Source organism: Seriola aureovittata, chromosome 14 (assembly GCF_021018895.1).
Source record: "Seriola aureovittata isolate HTS-2021-v1 ecotype China chromosome 14, ASM2101889v1, whole genome shotgun sequence".
NCBI lineage: Eukaryota > Metazoa > Chordata > Actinopteri > Carangiformes > Carangidae > Seriola > Seriola aureovittata.
In genome coordinates, this window is record NC_079377.1 from 21996248 (window position 1) to 22015977 (window position 19730).

The 19730-nt window shown below is 41.8% G+C and overlaps 2 protein-coding genes and 1 non-coding gene across 4 annotated transcripts; 2 read left to right on the forward strand and 1 right to left on the reverse strand.

Annotated features, from left to right (window-relative positions):
* Positions 1-1200: 1200 nt before the first annotated feature.
* Positions 1201-1282, forward strand: trnas-cga (transfer RNA serine (anticodon CGA)). The gene has a single exon. It is a non-coding gene; the product is annotated as a tRNA-Ser (tRNA).
* A 319-nt stretch (positions 1283-1601) lies between these two features.
* Positions 1602-11837, forward strand: gpr155b (G protein-coupled receptor 155b). Of its 2 annotated transcripts, none has more exons than XM_056395723.1 (20): positions 1602-1733; positions 2243-2446; positions 2674-2821; positions 3039-3168; positions 3286-3464; positions 3746-3898; positions 4057-4124; positions 4453-4624; positions 4726-4881; positions 5086-5169; positions 5487-5610; positions 5722-5806; positions 6234-6321; positions 6502-6727; positions 6969-7046; positions 7620-7774; positions 7897-7992; positions 8068-8132; positions 8253-8390; positions 9164-11837. In XM_056395723.1, exons 2-20 carry the CDS (start codon positions 2289-2291, stop codon positions 9720-9722), a joined length of 2862 nt encoding a protein of 953 aa, XP_056251698.1. In that variant the 5' UTR covers positions 1602-1733; positions 2243-2288; the 3' UTR covers positions 9723-11837. The 2 variants fall into 2 exon arrangements, with proteins under 2 accessions (XP_056251698.1, XP_056251699.1); XM_056395724.1 differs by having other exon boundaries at positions 9106-9305.
* A 219-nt stretch (positions 11838-12056) lies between these two features.
* On the reverse strand, positions 12057-19730 carry LOC130181480 (transmembrane protein 41A-B-like). The gene is made up of 6 exons (XM_056395725.1): positions 19472-19730; positions 19179-19372; positions 14993-15143; positions 14655-14816; positions 14108-14246; positions 12057-14013 (listed from the first exon to the last, which is right to left on the reverse strand). Exons 2-6 carry the CDS (start codon positions 19316-19318, stop codon positions 13778-13780), a joined length of 828 nt encoding a protein of 275 aa, XP_056251700.1. The 5' UTR covers positions 19319-19372; positions 19472-19730; the 3' UTR covers positions 12057-13777.

Genomic DNA, 19730 nt, shown 5'->3' on the forward strand with positions numbered 1-19730 from the left:
ACTGAACATTTTAATCACAAACTGCCATGATGTTGAAGCAGATAAATTAATCACAAAATGACCTTTACCCGTTATTAGACACATGAGAATTTGTGGCCCCTGGACGCTAATTGTTCCCTTTGGCAGACTGTCTGGCAAGGTAGACTAGACAAACTTCTAATGGTGGTGCTGTTTAGAGCTAAAATTGGTTGTTTCTGCCACCTGGTGGAGAAACATAAAGTCACAACCATATGTGGAGTAAAAAGTAAAATGTTTTACACTCAAATGTAGTGGAGTAGTAGGTGCAAGTACCTCAAATTTGTCCTTCAGTACACTACACATTTAATGTACTTTTATCTACTCTACCTAATTGAGATTTTATTGACCCAGCAGACCGAGTGAATACACGTCGATCGGTTCACCATGTTGTAACCACTTTACATTACTGTTAGGAGATCAGCCATGATTGAAAGTGCACTAGGTCTTTACATTTCTCAGGCGATTTCAGCATCCCTCTGTCTTCATCAGGACCTGAGCCAGTACAGATGCAATACCGCCTCCACCTGTCTCACCAACGGCAGAGTCCAGACACAGTGAGGAGGGTCTAGGTGAGTAACATGCTATCATTCACTTTTAAAAGTAAAACTTGTCTATACCACTGATTAAATCAGACCCACAGTGTAAACATGTTCATACTGCTGATTCTTAATAATGAATAGATCACTGCCTATATTGGTTATGTATTTTACAGTATATCCATATTTGTACATTGAATTCTTATCATACCTCTAATTGTTTACTCTTCATTTCCTTGCATTTACATTTCAAAATATTCATACTGTCACTAGTGTTCACATTGTGTATATCTCAGAATATTCATACAGTGTTTATTTTTAGCATATTCATATCTCTCCTCACTATTTATTATACACACACACACACACACACACAACAGACCTAACATATTAGAATATAAAGAACTTGTATGATCTAAAGGCAAGGCTCAAATTTGTTTGTAGTTGTAAATCAACCTTTGTAAACCAATTAGACCTCAAACGCATCATCCCTTTATCTGTCCGGCTTCATGGCCTAACAATGATGTTGCTTCAACTAAAATCCTGTCCCTTTATTGAAGTTTGATCATATGCAATATGACACTGAAAGATAATCACCTCGAGGTCATTTATCTTTCTAACTATGGAAGGAGCATTGAGAAACAGAGCTGTGATGGCCGAGTGGTTAAGGCGTTGGACTCGAAATCCAATGGGGATTCCCCTCGCAGGTTCAAATCCTGCTCACAGCGTCTGTCAGTGCTGCAAACATAAGGAATTGAAGAGAGTAGATGTCTTCTGATAACATTAAAACTCAGTACTTCAGTCGAAGGCTTATTATAATCGTATTTAACTAATGAATGCGAAAACCATTACTAATTCCCCTTTGTCTTGACATTCTGTCTGTTATGTTGCTGTAAAATAAATTTAGCTTTGAGGTCCAAAGATTTAATCATCTCCTTATTACATGAATGCAGCGCCACAGGGCAATAATCATTATCCAATCACAGTTAGAGTTTGAAGTGTGTCTTGGTGATGATTGGCTGAATCGCCTGTCAGTCATTTTTCAGGGCGTTGCCACTCTGGGCAGCTGTCAGACTCAGGAGCCGCTCACCCAAACGGCGAAAACACTGGCTGGCTCACCTAGCAAGACATATGAGTCTCCTATATGTCCAAGCAGGGATGGTCTTATAAGTAACAGAGGTAAGCGATATAATTTCTGGTCGAGTCGTTTAAAATCATTAATTCATTTCAGGTATGGCAGATGTACATTATCGCGTCCTGCGATTTCACTAACGCCGTGTTTTCCTTGATGTTTTTAGCATGCACCTGGCTAACGCTAACGGTCAGCTGACAGTCACAATGGTGCTGCCATACAAAGCACATAGTTTCTTACGTCGTTTAACGTTACAGAGCATTAACATCACTTTGCTACAGTGTCAGTTAGATTGTAGAAATCTCCTGTCATTGAATGAAGCGTGTTGACTCGTGGTAACTTGGCTAACGGTAGGGTCACGCGCAGAGGCGGAGTTAGCGATTCTGGGCACCCTGACAAAAGCCCCCTTCGTCTTGGTTTCTTTTAGTTTCCCCTCCAGACATTGAAGACATTGAAATTTGCACAGTTACTCACTCTTTATTCTCTGCGCAGTGTATTCCTATCATGCCTGTTTACAGTCACCCCTGCCTGCCACTGATTTGTGTGATTTTTCCAGTCTTGCTTTTCTCCAGAGAGCTGACATTCCCCAGCCCATCGTCACCATGGAGACCCCGAACAACTATGTGCTGATCCATGGGAAGAACATATCCCATAATACCATTGTGGGCTCCGCTGCTGGGGCCCACATGTCCATCGACAAACTGTTCCCAGCTCTCCTTGAGTGCTTTGGTATCATATTGTGTGGCTACATAGCCGGCAGGTAGGTTATTAATATATATACAAATATAGTTTCCTGCCTCTGAAGGTGTTTTTTGCCCCAGTGTGTCTTTATAGTCTTTGTCATTTTGCAGGTATACAGCCAGCATGTTTGGTTTGTGCCGTATGTGGAAATTTTAGAGATACCCATTCAAAATATGAAAGTGGCTAGTGATCAAGCTCTGTTGCTTTTTATGCGTTCATGGTTATTTCTTCCATTCGCACGCACAGGGCAGATATCATCACAGAGAGCCAGGCGAAGGGTTTGGGGAACTTTGTGTCTAAGTTTGCTCTTCCAGCTCTGCTCTTTAAAAACATGGTGTTGCTGGACTTTGGAGACGTCATCTGGGCGTTTCTCTGGAGCGTCCTGGTTGCTAAGGTTGGTTGAGTTTCGTGTACCTACGTTAGTGTTCACACTTTTACAATATGTGTGTTTACTTTCTATTTTATATCATGTTGGTTTGAGAGAATTCCAGACAAAGAGTGAGATTTTGGTAAATTCTCTTTGGAAGTCATTGAGGAGTGATGTGAAATGGTACTGTGATAGAGAACCTAACAAACACAGCCTGACTTTATTGCTCCCATCCTGTGTGTAGGTGACAGTGTTTGTGCTCGTATGTGTGTTGACACTGATGGTGGCCAGTCCAGACAGCAGGTACAGCAAGGCGGGTCTGTATGCAATCTTTGCTACGCAGAGCAATGACTTTGCCTTGGGATACCCCATAGGTGAGGCAGACACAAAACACTAACACTGACAAACTACTCATACAGATTGTCAGTGATGAAAAACACTGTTTCAGACACAAACAGTATGCATCTTTCTCTCCGTCTCTAATTTTCTAGTTGATGCTTTGTATCGGAGCACATATCCAGAATACCTCCAGTACATCTATCTAGTTGCCCCGGTCTCCCTCATGCTCCTCAATCCCATTGGCTTCGCTCTTTGTGAGGTGCAGAAGTGGAGGCAGGCCAGCCATGTTCAGCACAGCACTCTTGGCATCCTGGGAGTTGTAGTCTTACAGGTATTGTGTGCACTAGTTGTAGATTTTTATGGTGAATTACAAACCAGAGCATGCATAATAATCCCAACCCTCTGACAGGGTGTAAGTAAGAACTGAGGACTCAACTTTTTTTTAATTGACACCCCGTTTGACAAACGTTAAGTTCAATTTAAAGCCCCAATTTTTGCATTTTTAGCTTTCTAAAACAATGTGTTTTTGATACCACCTCTTGGAGTTTCTAAAGTCACAAATGATTACTCTCATTGAGGCTTGAATGGCATTAACACTTGTCACCCCTGCAGGTGTTGAAGAACCCAATAGTGTTTATGGTGATAGTGGGAATCGTCTCCCATTTTGCCTTGGGCCAGCGTATCCCCGCTGTGTTGTCGGAGTTCATAGACGGCCTGGCCAACTCCTTTGGAGGCGCAGCCTTGTTTTACCTTGGCCTCTCTATGGTGAGTTTAATTAAGTCTTACTGCAGCTTCATGTAAGATAATTTAGATTTTTATTTAAGTTTAGTTTACTCCACTTAACTTAGTTTTCAACTGTTTTGAAGCCGGTGTAAACATGGAGGATATTAACATAAATAACATCATCTCTGTTTCTGTGGCAGGTCGGCCAACTTAGAAAACTAACCAGAGACACTGGAGTTGCCTTGATACTTCTCATCACAGCCAAGCTGTAAGTAGTAAGTGGGACTGGGATGGTGCTTGTATGTGTGTATGTGATATAAGTGGCCTTACTAATGTTTGCGTTTCTCTATTTAGGGATAGATTATTATAATAAAATAATGCAGTCCAGTGCAATTCCACCATTAACTGCAGAAGAATAATGTCGTAATTCAGTGTCCACAAGCCAAAGTGGCTGGTGCATCCAAAACCATGTTAGACAGTGTAATGATAATAGAATCTGGGGTTTTAGACAAAGTGTATCAGTATTTGGACGGTGGTTCCCAGCCTGATCTTCTTCATCTAGAACTGCTTCACCTGTCTCTACCTCCTCTCTCCAGCCTGGTGATGCCCCTGGTCTGTAAAGACATGGTGGATATTCTTGACGTAGGAGTCAACAGCACGAGTGCCAACCACACCAGTTTGTCCAACTTTGCTTTCCTATATGGAGTCTTCCCCACCGCACCTAGCGTGGCCATCTATGCTGCACACTACAACGTGGAGTTAGAGGTGGTAAGTACTGATGATGCTGTAATCCTGCCTCCTGTCTCCTGCTCAGGTCGCATGCCAACAAAGCCCATAAACTATAAAGCTCTCTCTATCTTTCTCTCAAGGTAACATCAGGGATGGTTATCAGTACGTTTCTGTCTGCACCGATCATGTACGTGTCGGCCTGGTTATTAACAATCCCGCTAATGGACCCGACCCCGCTGGTGACGGAGCTTGAAAACGTTAGCTTCAACATCAGCATTGTCAGTCTTCTAGCACTGGTGAGTGTGTTTACTGACATATCTCGTATCAAAACCAATGTTTCAGTGTCCTCCAGTGGTTCAGTCAAGCTGACAGGAAGGACAACTAAAAGACTCTATTTAGTCCTTGTGGTTCTGGAAGAATTTCCACACAAAGTGAAAGGATGCATGGAAAATAATGTGAATGAGTGTCATAAGTGTGATCATATGCCTGTGTCTTCTCAGGTCTGGACCATCGCTGTGATGTTGCTCAGCAGGAAATTTAACAGACTTCCTCACCTCTTTGCCTTAAACCTTTTCCTGGCTCAGGTCAGTCTCCATCCAACAGCTGATTTGTGTAAAGTGCTCTAAACCATGTGCATCAACAGTCACCCATCCATCCATTAACTATACCCACTTATCTTTGAGAGTCATAGGTGACACATAGAAACAGAAAACCACTCACACTCACACTAACAGGCAGTTTACATTTGCCAGTTAACCTAACCTTTTATATCATGATATTTTGAGGTTATTGTCTTTCTCTTTTCTCTGTTAATAGATCAGGAGATGTCAGCTGAGCACATTGGCTGCTCACATTCACTTCCCTGTTCTACCTTAACCTCCTGAACTGTTCTCTGCTCTAGTTCTTGGTGTGTGTCAGTATGATCCTGTGGAACTTCCTTGTGAAACAAGAGGATAATCTGCTCGGCAAAATTCTCACCTTCACACTGCTCTACGGGTCTCTGTACAGCACCTACATTTGGACAGGTAAGTGTGCATATTTGTAATTAGACTACATTTGACTCAGCACTGAAATTAGCTGTTAAGTATGTACTCACTGGTGCTTTCATGTACCTGTTGTTTTGTTCTGTTTTTCAGGCTTAATCCCTCTGTGTCTGGCTCTGACTAACAGAGATGATCTGCTGAGACTCCGACCAGGAGTGTTCATGATTCTGGGTTGGGGGTGCGTCAAAGTGTTTCAAATCAACATATTTACGTTGTAGATCATAATAACGTATATTGTAAAACTAAAGTGTACTTTTGACACAGTTAACTAGGGTCTCAGATAATTACAGCGCTGTCATTCAGGCTTTCTTGACATGTTTTTCTCATATGCAGGATAAATGGATGAGCATGTAATGCTCAAAGGCTTTTATTGTGGAATGAATAGAGGACAGGGACGGTCCCTACAACACATACACAATAGGGAAGTGAATTACATAGACAACGAAAAATGTTTGGAATTTGCCTGGTTTGAAAATTGTGCGTGTGTGTGTGTGTGTGTGTGTGTGTGTGTGTGTGTGTGTGTGTGTGTGTGTGTGTGTGTGTGTGTGTGTGTGTGTGTGTGTGTGTGTGTGTGTGTGTGTGCGTGTGTGTGCGTGTGTGTGTAGGGTGCCCTTCCTCATGGTCGGAAGTCTTCTCATATCAGGAGAGAGGACTGAAACCATGGACTCTGCCTTCTTCTATGGCAGAGCTCAGGTTAGAAACACACCTGCTGCAGCTCCACATAGTGCTCTGTTTTTTATTCTGTACTGTTTATTTACTACTGCTGTGCTCAAGTCTGTCTTTTAACTTCTACTTTTACTTTCAACAAAGAATTTCTTATAAATCCCAGAACTCAAAATAATGCAGTATTTGTAATGCTCTGTTCCACTCTAGATAATCAGCACAGCAGTGGTGCTTGCAGTCAGTCTGGTGCTTGGTGCAATATCTCTGATGGGTCTCAGCCAGGGAGACAGGGAGCAGAGCGGCTACCAGGCCCTGAGCAGAGCTGCAGTAACAGGCATCAACGATGAGCTGAGGACCCCTGGTGGCTTGGAGGATCCACAACAACCACAACAACAGACACCCACTGCAAATTCACCTGCCTGCAGCATCAATTCAGGTATCTGGGTTCTTCGCTAAAACCTTTTAGTTTATTCTGATTTGGACTGAAAGCAGTCCTCTGTCTGTTGGTTAACATTTGCCTAAATGAAACAAAAATGTAGATGTGATCTGAATGTGTTAAAATGATTACAGAGCTTTAATGGACAAATATAAGCACCGTTGAAATGACTCTATAACTTTAACCAATCTCTACTGACCAGATGATCTACAGTAAATATTTCCACTGTTTCTGTTGTCAGACCTCCACAGTTTCTCTCCTGTCCAGACCATACCTGACATGATAGCCAGCACACAAAGGGAGCACACAAACAGCACAGGTAACAAATTAAAAAGTTATCATTTTATTTTATATCCATTGAATATAAGTTGTACATTTTATTTGCAGGAACTGATGTGAAAAATATTTTTAAATTAGCTTGGCCAAAATTTCAAATCTGATTTACGTCCAAAAACCTGGTAGAATAGAGTTGACTTCTATGCTCTGTTTCACATTAATGCTGTTATTAAGGAAATGAAACAGAGAAGTTCATGTTTTCTTCTACAAAATGAAAGATAACAAAGAAAGATCCTAACAATAAATTGTACAATAAAATAGAGAATTAAGAATTTAATTCATAACTTGAAACTGGCACCCTCATCTTCACTGTAAAAGCTTGAATTTTACACTTTTATTTTGTCACAACCTGGCATGTAAGACCATTACAAAAGTGGGAGACACACTGTTTTCAGTTGTTAGAATAGTTAAAATAGAAAAGCATCAAATATTGTTAGTGTGATGAAAGTTATGCAGTTATGTAACATGAAAAAATTAAAAGAAATATCCAAAAGTGAGCAAATAATCCACAATCACTCTGGAATATTACACCAGTAATGTGTCTTTTCCTCTCCAGGCGACAGTGGGGCGCTGTGTGACGGGCAGCACCAGAGTTCTTCCTCCTCAGAGCAACCGCTAAACCTGCCGCCACCTGGGCTCCAACCCACCGACGATAAACAGACGGTCAGACACGTCCTGCTCTGTCTGCTGCTCAGTGTCAGCCTGCTAGCGGTGAGGATAAAGTCCTCAGTAGGGGAAACTTGTGTGTACATAAAACACGATCAGATACCGGATACATGCTGCTGTACGGATAAATGTTCTGTTGTCTGATTGGTGAATCTGTCTCTGTGTAGAACCTGTCCAGCTGTCTGTGGTGGTTGTTTAACAAAGATCCAGGAAGACTTTACCTCGAACTACAGTTCTTCTGTGCCGTGGCAAACTATGGACAGGTACTGACTGGGTAAAGTATGTGTGTACATTGAATGAGCTGTTATGAATTTCACCTCCTTTTCTCTCCGTCTCAGGGTTTCCTGTCCTTTGGGATCTTTGGTCTGGACAGACACCTCATCATCTTGCCTTTCAAGAAAAGGTGAGCAGAGTCTTCAGCAACTCGTTCGTCATGGTTTTTAGATTCCTTTGATAAATGATCAAATCAGAGACACGGCACTAGAACAGTCTGTGTGTGTGTGTGTGTGTGTGTCTGTGTTAGGTTGCTCGGCCTGTGGCACGGCAGGGACAGTGAGGATCTGAGTCCCTCAAGTGTACCAGAGGAGGTCAGACTCACCTGCACCCAGTTTGTCCGCTACCACAAAGATCAGTGTGTACAAGACATAGTACACACACGCAGGTATGAGTGCTGGTTTTTGTTTGCTTTTGTGTGTGTGTGTCATACAGAACCTTGTGTCTCCTCTTTTGTAGGAACATGTCAATATGTACAGTTCTGTGGAAAGTAAACTCTGGCTTTATTTCTGTTGCTTTGGATCTGAAGTGCTTAGATTTTTCTTTGCATCCCTTTTGTGTTTTATCTGCTGTATCTGCTGATCTGTTTTTTTCTATCCATCAAACAGTTAGTTAAGTCAGTAAGTTAAGCCTTTAGACATTTATACTCTGTTGTACCTTTTAACCACAGTTTGCAGTATATGTTTAATTCTGCAGATGATGCAGAGTAATAAGAAGCAGTAGCCGTGACTTCTGCTGTTGCCACACAGCTATTGGAAATGTCTGTTAAGGACAAAAGAGATAAAATAGCAAAACTTTTTAGGCTGTTTCCCCTTGTTTACATTGTGAAATCTTAAAATATTTTAGATGTTGAATTTTAAATTTAGCCACTTGAAAACTCTATGAAAAAAACTACCAGCTACACTAAACATGTTTGCTGGATTTTTATGATCCTTGGGTGCTTTTCTTTGCTTTGCTTCTAACACATACATTTCTTTCCACTATCCTTTCCCCTTCATTAATCCTTATCCTTTCCTTTCTTCCCTTCATATTTCCTTTATTACCTCCCTTCCTTCCTTTGCCTGCTCCTTTCCACTTTTCCTTTCCTCTCCATCGCCCCCTAGTGGCTCAGGGGAGAGTGTGAGCGCTTCGACAGGTGAATCCTTCCTCTGATAATGACAGGTTTGGTGGAGGAGGAGGAGGACTAGAGGAGGAGAGTGGGGTCTTGAGACATACCCCCTCCCCTCAGCCCCAGTACCTACACATGCATCAGGATCTTCAGGAGCAACTAAACCAGGAGCCACAGAATCTGCACCAGATTCACCAAACCCACGATCCATCTGAACCCTGTAGCCAATGTTCTCTTCCACCCCGACCACAGCTGGACCCCGAGACTGAACACCAAGCTCATATTTCCAACTCTGATATCCCAGAGGAGCAGATTTCCCAGCACCGGTCCAACCAAGCTCATGACCCAGTTGATCCTCAACACCTACACCAGCATGGTCCTGCTTCGTTCCCATCCCATCTTGAAAGTGCGTTTCGGGGCAGTGACTTGGTGGACTGGCTGGTTGAGCGGGGTCTGTGTGCTGGGAGAACCGAGGCCAAGTTGTACGGCGTTCGACTTCAGCAGGGAGGAGTGTTGGATCATTTGACAGGTCGGCACAGCTTCAGGGACGAAGTTACGCTGCTGTACCACTTCCCACAGGAGAGAGGGGAGGGATGGTGCCAGAACGTGTGACAGGAAGTGAGTGGAAATCAGATGGAGAAGAAGAGGAGAAAGATGAAACAGGGAATGACGGAGAGGTGGAGGAAAAAACGGGCTTGGGGGTACGAAGCAGCAACTACCATGGATGAGTGGTAGTTGCATAAATACTGGCTTTGGAAATGAGACAGACCCACATCTTCTCTGAAGAACTTTCCTTGTGATAGTATAATGTGTGTGATGGTGGCAATTGTGATTCATTTGCTCCGTAAAGATGATATTAACTGGTACATTTCATAGCATGTTTGCCTTGATTGGCAGTTGTCTTAAGCTCCTCGTGGTGGTTGCTGCTTGCTTGTCCCCTCAGGCTTCACCCTGTGGTCGAATAATGAACATTTCTAGCTCTGACTACTGAAAGACTTGGAAGTCCCCTTCATAAATTTACAGCTGAAAAGACACATAGCACAAATATAACATGAGACAAGGAAACTGAAAGAAGGCGAAACAAGCACTCCCTGCCAGTACTTCACCCCTCCTGGCTCTGGACCAAGCCTTTCTAACTCTCTTTTGTTTCAGTTTTTTTGCTGCTCTGAACTCAGCTGGCTTTGATTATTGCATTTTGATTTGAGTTGCCCTGAGATGTGACCAGGATCAAATCGCTGTCAAAGAAGTGACAGAAAAGTCATTTTTTTATCTAGATTTCTGGGAGCCAATGAATATTTTCAGAGTGTGAAATAAGTTGTTTTTGGTTTTGTTTTGTTTTGTTTTTTTAAAAAGGACAAGTTGCCATTCACCAGCCTGTCATCCTCATATATTGTGTTATTTTTTGTGCCAGTGGTGAGAAAACAACAAGAGCAGACCAGTAAACTGATGGTACTGAAGGTCTGCTCTTAGCCAATGAGCTGCCAGGCTGCTCTCACCTGCTCGCTCTGTTATATGTTGCCATGTTTTCTCTCAGATAGGAAATCATCCTGAACCTGCCTGTTACTTCAGTATTTGATATTTTGCACGCTGTGTCTTTTAACCACTGGTCTACTCTGACTACTTGCATGACTGAGAGCAGCACAGACTTCTGCTCGGCACTGAAACTCTTGCACTGACTGAATAACAACATTCATCACGTTTTTAAATTATGCAACTCACTGGATGTTTGTCTTCTGATGATGCTGCAAAAGATGAGTTTTATCTTTGCGTTATTTAATTGTGTCGTCGCTGTCGATGTGAAACATTTGTTTGGGAGCGATTGTGGTCATGTAAATGGATTCATTCAGGCAGGGTGGAGAATTAGCACAGATGCCTTTTCAGCCAAATGTGGCACAAGCTTGATCTGAGGATTCAGCCGAGGCCGAACCTGAAGAACTCAAGTTGTTTCGTTGCCACTAAGTTGAACCTGCAGGATGTGAGATTAAGTTTCTGAAACCTCAAGAAGATGAGCCCTTTATCTACGGTGTCTCTATGAACCTGAACGTAGCTTACTGCATATTATACACAAAACCACTACTGAACTGTTTACACTACAACTATTTCTCTTCTGTTAAGTTGCTGTTGATTTGTGATACTATGAAGTTTACAATGTGTTGGCAGGGTTGTAGGAGAGCAGAGACAAAGATCACACTAATGTCAGTCTGATGCTTTAATGAAGATATTTTTGTTGCGTTGTCAGATTTCCAAGAAACTCAAGTATTCATTGTTCTGTGAGCAAAAATCCTAATCATTGTGTGACCCCTGACCTTTCATCTAGAGCATAACGTTCTGCTGGATCCTTGTTCTTCCTCTGCATGTGCATACACTGTATTTTACATGCACCATCTTTGTGTCTTCTGCCAACTGACAACTACATTTAAGTTCATGCAATTCACATCAGGTCCTTGTGTTTACTGAGTGGTTAGAGATGAGTTTTTGCGATAGAGTGCCTGCCTCAGCCAGTGTGAAGGTGTGTGTTTGTTTATGTGTGTTTGTGTGCATGACGAAAAATGTTCCTGTGGGATGTGTGTGTTGGGAAGTATTGAGAGAAAACACGAGAGGTTTTAATGTGAGGATTAACTGTGTGTTGTAACTGTGGATGTTTTTGAATCAAGTGTGTTGCTGTCAATCCGAGTCAATGACTGTGTGACCGTAAAGGCACAAATAAACTGTTTGCATCCAAAAAAATTCCAGGTCTCACATGTCAGTCAATCACCTGCAACTGAACGATGGACATCACCGACTTCATTATATTTTTACACAGTTTTCGCATGTTGTTGTTTCGCAGATTTTGTCTCCCACGAGCAGACTGGAGAATTTCTTTTCATCCTAAGATCCAAACTGAATGCAGTGCAGACTCACTTGAAGGTTCAAGAGGAACCACTGGTACAAATCATTAGGAAAATGTGATGTTAGATACAAGTTTAATGTACAAAACTCTGATTATAAGAGGATACAAAAAGCTTTGCTGATCGTTTCCATTTGAGCACAGTTCAGTGACCTTCAATATGCAAGAGAAAGTACCAATCATTCAACGTCATTCATGTCTTTTCTTTGTTGAAACTTTGATGCACAGAAAGTCCCAAAATTCAGACTACTGGACTACTCACAGGAGTCTATGTCGAGACAGGCGACTGACTGAGGCTGTGGAATCAGTTGCATTAGCTCCTTTGATTTCCCAGGAGTCTGACTTTAGTCACTTTTCCCTGCGTTATAGAAACATCATGAGGTGATCACAGCCGATCGGCACAGAGCTGCTGTAAAACTGTAAAACATCAGTGAATGCAGCCACAGCTACAGTAAGACACCAAAGTAAGTGCTTTGGGAAAAGACAGACTCAATCTTGAATTCAAAGTGTCCTAAAAAAAAACAAAAACAAAGAACAAATTTTTCCAATGAAGTTTGGCTGCAAACTGAGTTACTGTGTGTGTGTGTGTGTGTGTGTGTGTGTGTGTGTGTGTGTGTGTGTGTGTGTGTGTGTGTGTGTGTGTGTGTGTGTGTCTTGCTGTCGGCTTCTCTTTGCTCCGGCCGGCACAAGCTCCTCGTCACTCTCGCCACATTGCGTGCGTTTAAAAACATTTTGGCTTTGACTTCCAGACGTTTGGGGTCCGTCGTTGGTTTCAGGGGGATTCATGACACTTGTTGGAAAGCTTTTATTGCACTTAAAGTAACAGGCTGTCTCTCCTCCGCTCTGTGTGGGGAGGGGCTGAGACACACAGAGGAGAGGGGACAAACGTGACTGTAAATGACAGCGGAGGGCAGGAGATTATTATTGTCTAGCTGGTTAATTGTCTGGTCTCATAATCCACAGCAGAGTGTAAAATCAACAAAGAAGAAAAAAAAGGGACATAAAGTGACAAAGGTCTGTGGGGATATCCAGACTGATCATTATGAGCATAACAAAAAACACTTTGGGGGCAGCTGTGTGTTATTTGGTTTGACGTATCCTGTAGGAGTCAACAACAACAACAACAACTGCAATGGCAAACATGTTTTACAATGAACGCCACCACACGGAGCTTTAAGGCACGGCAACAATCTTAAGCGTCACTGTGACACTGGGTTATTGGTGACAGGCAAACCTTTGGTCGGCCATGGACTTCCAGTGTGACAGCAGTCAACAGTTTCACTGAGATCACAGTGATCGTGTCAGTGAGAGAGTATTACATTTATACAATATCTGGATAAATTCCAATATAATAATGATCTTATATCAAGATAATTAAGGTGATTTCATTCATTTTAAAGCTGCTTCTTTATCACTGTAACACAAATCTTTCCCCATGAAATGAACCATTGAGCTCTCTCAAGAGCTTTTAAGCTTTTAAGACTTTTTTTCTTTTTATAAATAAAAGGATATTTAGGGCCGATCTCCCCTAAAAAAGTTTGCTGTGTATCAGCAGTGAGAGATCTTTTGGAAAGTGTAACCTTCAAGTCTGATGTAACACGACCTGAAGACACTTCTACACTTTCAGAACAGATCATACTATTACCATTATACGTATGATGAGCATCTGGTGTGACCTTACAAAAATCCCGAGGCTGGAGCGAACAAAAGGTCACACGGCGGAGAGTTTTTTCCCACCTTACTTCTTCTGGCACAAAGTTGTGTTTATGTCATCCCAGAATCACCGTCTCTTCCGGTCCCGCTTGATTTCAGCCTGACTGGTGCCGTTGCTGTCCATGCCGTCCACCTTGAGGTGACCTTTGCTGTAGCGTTTGATCAGCGCTCCGGGGACGAGAGCCGCCAGGGCGATGGCCAGGAGCTGGGCCAGCGTGCTCCAGGAGAAGATGTCGTCCAGAGAGGAGATCTCTGAGAGTATGGAGCCCGTGCGGACACAGATGAAGTTGTAGGGAATCAAACCTGGGAGGCGAGAGCAGCAGCTGAGTGATTGACATTTTCAGATCTTTGTGTTGTGTGTTTGTTTTTGTTTTTTTTAAGGCGTGTGTTGTCTCACCTATGAACACGGAGAAGAAGAAAATAGGTAAAGGGATGTTGAGGACGGGACAGGTGATGTTAAGGAACCAGTTAGGAGTCATAGGGAAGAAACGAAGGAAAAGTAGGAAGAAGAATAAACTGCTACGATTTTCCTCCACCTGACAGAAAAGAGGAAAGGACAAAGAGATGGAGAGAGAAAACGGAAAAAGAGAAAGCAGGAAAATGGAAAAACACACATAAGAAGGTGATTGAAAAAAGGAAAGTAAAATATTTAATTATTTTAATCGTAATATTTTTTTTTTCCTTTTGCTGCCATGTCAGTTTTACCTACATGTACCAACATCTACAACCACAGCTTTGGCTCAAAGGGCTTTATAGCATTTACTGTACAGCACCATTTCTTTTCTTCTCTTGTTTGTCTGAGCAGTGAAAAATGATTTATGTTCTGCCGAGTTGTAATTTCACTTTTTTTACCTTCACTTCTCACGTTACTTAAAACTTCTTATGCCTCCTACTCTAAAGTTAAACCACTGCTGCGATCTCAGGTGCTGAACAGACGGGTTTACCTTCCTCTGCAGCAGGGCCACCTTCTCAGGGAAGAGCTGAACCACATGCTGCTTTCCAAACACAGAGGAGAGCAGGAAGCAGAACGTGGAGCCTGAAGTGGTGAGCAGGCAGGCCAGAACCAGACCCTCCCAGGGCCCGAATATCGCACCGGCTAACATGTTCTGAAGGAGGGAGGGGAGCACGAACAGATGGATCAATTTTAAGAAATTCATCTGGATAATTGTTGGAATGAATATTCTGAAATCAGATGATAAAAACTCAAATCAATAGAAAGCAAAATGGCTTGTTAGGACAGAGATGCTCTGTTTGTCATCCCTCCATGTGTGTTCACCCTCACCAGGAAGGAGGAGCCAGGTATGGCGAAAGACTGTTTGTACAGGTAGGCGCTGCAGAACAGCAGCAGAACGTAGCCGTGATTTTCTCTTTTATAGAACTTGAGCATCTCAGCGAGCTCCCGCAGCTCATCCAGGTCCGACGGGAACTTCAGGCTGGAGGGAAACACAAAACAGAACACAGCTGGAAATAACAGATCAATCCTCCAGAGACACGTTCATCTGTGATGTACAATATCTATTAGCTATTCTGTATAATGCCCTTATCTGTTCTGTCTTCTTTCCTACCACCCGATTCATCTCCTTCTTCAGTTACTGATTTCCTACATTTCCCAGAATGCCCTTCATCACGTCCCAGATACTGTGACATGTCCCCGACCTCACCACGGACAGTTTTCATAGTGACTATTTCTTTGCTGGAAAGTAATGTCAAAGTGTGTGTGTGTGTGTGTGTGTGTGTGTGTGTGTGTGTGTGTGTGTGTGTGTGTGTGTGTGTGTGTGTGTGTGTGTGTAACAGGATACATTTGATTGAGGGACAGAAATAGCGCCGTTGCCTGTAGACTTGAGCAGTGGGTAGGAGGACCCCCCCCCCCCCCCCCCCCCCCCCCCCTTGAAACTCAAGATGTCGGCTCCCTCCGCCACCTGCTCTGACACTCAACATTCCTCGTTCCTACTGGTCGGAGGAGATATATCCTGTCCTGTCACTGGTCAGCAGGTTGATGATGCGTAAGCGCTCAGATACGTGAAACTGCATGAATGTATGTGCAGTATTTAAGGAGGAAAATGTGTCATCGTAGGCACTTTCTATATCGCTTACGCAAAACCCCATGAGAAGCTTTCTGTTCCTGTGCACGCACATGCACACACAAACACGCACACACACACACACATACGCACACACACACAAGGGCAGCCTAAGTGATGCTCCACTTTATCACAATGAAACACTGATATGAAGCTCATATTATATTTAATGTCATGTTTTTGAAATAACTAAGACTGCAATTAACCTTTTTTTTATTTTTGATTAATCTGTCAATTATATTTTCAATTAATCATTAAGATTATAAAATGTAAAAAATAATAAATAAATAAAAAATTCAAAAATTCAATATTTTTTACATCCAACAGTCCAAAACCCAAAAGAAAAAACATTTGAGGAACTAAAACCAGCAAATACTCGTTCATTAAATTTAAATAGCTGGCAATTAATTTTTTTATCTTATTTTACTAACAGACTTTTCCTCTCCACTGTCGCCAAGTGCTTGCTCATTGTGTTGGGTTTCTCTCTATGATTCTGCAAAGTGCCTTGAGATAATGTTTGTTACGACAAATAAAATTGAATTGAATTTTATCACAGAGGAAGACAGATTAGCATTTTGACCTGCACATACACCAACACTCCCGGTGCATCGCACTAAACAGGTTACTGGGCTAATATGATAATTATAAATCTTCACTCTGCTGTTAGATCACTGATGTCATCTAGCCGAATGTAACCATCTGTCTGGCCTAAAGTTAAAAGTGACAGACTCCTCTGTATTTTTATCCAAATTTTAAAATCCATCCCGTGATATCATCTTTGCTTTGTGATATTATAGTATATTACAATTAGAAACTACTTTCTACTCTCTTCTCACACTGACTCAACCGCCACCAAATGTCCCAAATAAAATGACTGTACATTAGACATTCGATACATTCTGCTACATCTACTTATTAAAAAAAAAGTAAAATAAAGTTGCATAAACTCCTGACCCGATGACCTCTTGTGCCAGGTGAGGAAGAGGAAAGGTGAGGCTGAATCTACAACGTGAATGATGTGTCTTTTCCACATTGTCTTAACACTGGTTTACAGCTCATCGCAGGATGTTGCCTGACTTACTTCGACATGATGAACGCTGGACGTCTGCACATTTCTGCAGAAGCCGCTCGCCACAGATGAACCGGGCTGCAAAGACATTCTTTCCCAGTGTATTGAGGAGAGCACATTACAGTTGATGTGGATGAGAACTTACAGAAGGTATAGTAGGTATAATTATCGTTTTGTAATATGTTACTAGAATGACTTTAGTTTCATTTTGTGCACTTGAAAATAGAAAAATATAAATATACCATTGAAGCCTATTGCAGCATTTCTGATTAATTTCTGTGACACACTGAAATCTGTGTAGAGAAATGTTAGTTAGCAATAGTAAAAACTGTAAACCCTGCATTGTGTACTTTTTAAATGTAAGTTAACATTTTAGCTGTTGTTTAAATTCCCTCCTTTGTTGCTTTGTTTTTTATCGCAGGTTCATGGTCTCCGCTCAGTAATCGAGACACAACTAACACATGAGACTGAGCAAACTGGACGTCAACAAATGTCTTTCATTGGGTGGTGCACCCACACTGTGGTTAAATGACTTGATAAATAACAGTATGAATAATATCACACATATACGTACACGCACACACACAGACACGCAGATGGGTCTTGGCCTCAAAGTGTCTTGGGTCGGCGTTATTCTATCATCCCTAGACAACCTCACACTTTACTGTCTGGCACATTTCAAAATACACACACACACACACGCACACACACACACACACACACACACACACGCACACACACACTAATACATAAAAGCACTTGAACACACCAAGACACGCACACACACATTCTGAGGAGTAATGTGATCAGTCCAAAGTGTACTGAGTTTATAGGAGAGAGAGAGAAATAAGAGAACTGAATTTCAAACACATTTTATATTTAACTACTGTACTGACATAATTATTAATTATTATTATCATTATTATTATTATTATCATATGTGACTATGAGAGTATGAATAGAGAAGTGGAGTCTTTTTTATTTAATTCAAATATATGATATTAGTATGAGAGACCTACAGACTACTAGTGTAAAAATGCTGAAATAAATTGAACATATCAATAATATCATTTATCAGGTAAAACATAAGTACAACAGACTCGACTGGTATTTAAAGAGGCTCCAAAACTCTGATGGCAAAAGAAAGTGATGTAAAGAAATCAATCCTTCATTCGCTGCCTTTACTTCTATTCATCCTCACAGAGCATATCCCAGAATGCACTGGGAAGGAAAAAGGTGATCAACACTGCTGATGGGACACTAGTCCAGTAGTTTCCAGTCTGAATGATGGGGAAGCCCCAGGGGGTCCTAAAAATAGATGTTTCACATCCTCCAGGGCTAATAATGTGTCAGAAGAAACAACCTGGAGTAAACTGACTGTTTTTGAACTGCACACAACAAGTTTACATTAAGGGCACAGCCTGTGATCACAAGTCATAAGTAGACATTGATTCATTATAGGAGGTCAGGAGAGCTGATTAACTGATTAATCCAAGGAAAATTAGTCACCAAGTATTTTAAATGTTTCATTTTTCGAGTTAAAAATGCCAAAGGTGTTGCTTCCTGCTTCTGAAATGTGGGGGTTTGCTGTTTGTCTTTGTCATGTGTGATAGTAAACAAATTATTTGGGCTGCAGCAAACAATTATTTTCTTTAATTGATTAATCTGCCAATTATTTTTCTCAATGAATTGTTTTTTTTTCTTTGTATCCAAAAAATGTGAGAACAAAAATATCCAACCCAATTCCAACAGGTGTACCCAAGGTGACGTATTCAAATGTCTTGATTTATCCTATCAACAGTCTAAAAACCAGTTTACTATCATGTGTGACAAGAAAAACATCAACTCTTCACATCTGAGAAACGGGAACTGTTAAATTAATTATCTGACAAATAATTTTCTGTCCATCAACTAATTGACTGATCAACTAATCACTGTATCTGCACTATTCAAAAACTTAAACATATCTAATATGAATGCATAATGCCCAGCTCTCTTCAAAATAAAGACCTAATTCATGTAATTACTGTGGCTCTTATGTCAGTTGAATATTACCTGTGTGTGTGTGTGTGTGTGTGTGTGTGTGTGTGTGTGTGTGTGTGTGTAAAAGTAACTTTGTGACATTATTTTTATTGTTGTTGTTTTCTCCAAACCTTGTATATGTTTTGTATGTAACCTTAAAACAAACGTGTGTAATCCCCAACCGAATTACATCAAGAATAAATCATTGTGTTTACAATATTTTCATTTCTTGATCCAAGAATAAAACTATTTTCGAGTCTGGTGTCGGTATTTATAGTTACAGTCTCTTTCCTTACCTGAACTCATGGACTCCCTCGTCCTCCCCCTCGGAGCCCGCCTGGAGCTGCTTCGGTCCCGGGGGAAGATGAGTCGACAGCAGGTAGAGGTAGACACTTGCCGTCGCCACGACGGCAACTAGTCCCGCTAAGGAGCGCATGGTGCTCCCCGCTATAACTCCCTGTTCACCGGATAACTTTGCAAACAACTCCGGCTGAATTTAAGAGGAGGGAAAGACCACCGTGGAAAGAAGAGTCGACGTGTTGTGGTTCAGTTTGACGGCACTGAGGGGAGGAAGGGGGGTGTCGCTTACCGAAAAGCAGGGTACAAATGACGGTTGACATTCTGGCTGGGGTTCGGCTGAAGGATCACATGGCAGCGGGCGACCAACAACTTTCTTCAGACAGGGAAAATACGCTGTTGATATTTGTGCCTCACTGTCTCACAGCAGCTAAAACACCTGTCTTTTAACTTTATTCCCTACTCGTCTTTTCGTGAAACTGTCACATTTCAGATTAAATCTTCCAAAACTGTGTCCAACAGAGGGAAATTTACACGCCTGGCTATTTAAA

What these genes read in the sequence shown, in the direction of transcription:
- gpr155b (XM_056395723.1), top strand. Translation starts at nt 2,289, where the DNA reads ATGGAGACCCCGAACAACTATGTGCTGATCCATGGGAAGAACATATCC. An exon ending in CTTCTCATCACAGCCAAGCT is followed by an intron (nt 4,125 to 4,452) that starts GTAAGTAGTAAG and finishes TCCTCTCTCCAG; the next exon opens with CCTGGTGATGCCCCTGGTCT. An exon ending in TCAGTGTCAGCCTGCTAGCG is followed by an intron (nt 7,775 to 7,896) that starts GTGAGGATAAAG and finishes GTCTCTGTGTAG; the next exon opens with AACCTGTCCAGCTGTCTGTG.
- LOC130181480 (XM_056395725.1), bottom strand. Translation starts at nt 19,318, where the DNA reads ATGCGCTCCTTAGCGGGACTAGTTGCCGTCGTGGCGACGGCAAGTGTC. An exon ending in GAGGGAGTCCATGAGTTCAG is followed by an intron (nt 15,144 to 19,178) that starts GTAAGGAAAGAG and finishes GTTTCCCTCCAG; the next exon opens with CCTGAAGTTCCCGTCGGACC. An exon ending in TGGCCCTGCTGCAGAGGAAG is followed by an intron (nt 14,247 to 14,654) that starts GTAAACCCGTCT and finishes CTTTTCTGTCAG; the next exon opens with GTGGAGGAAAATCGTAGCAG.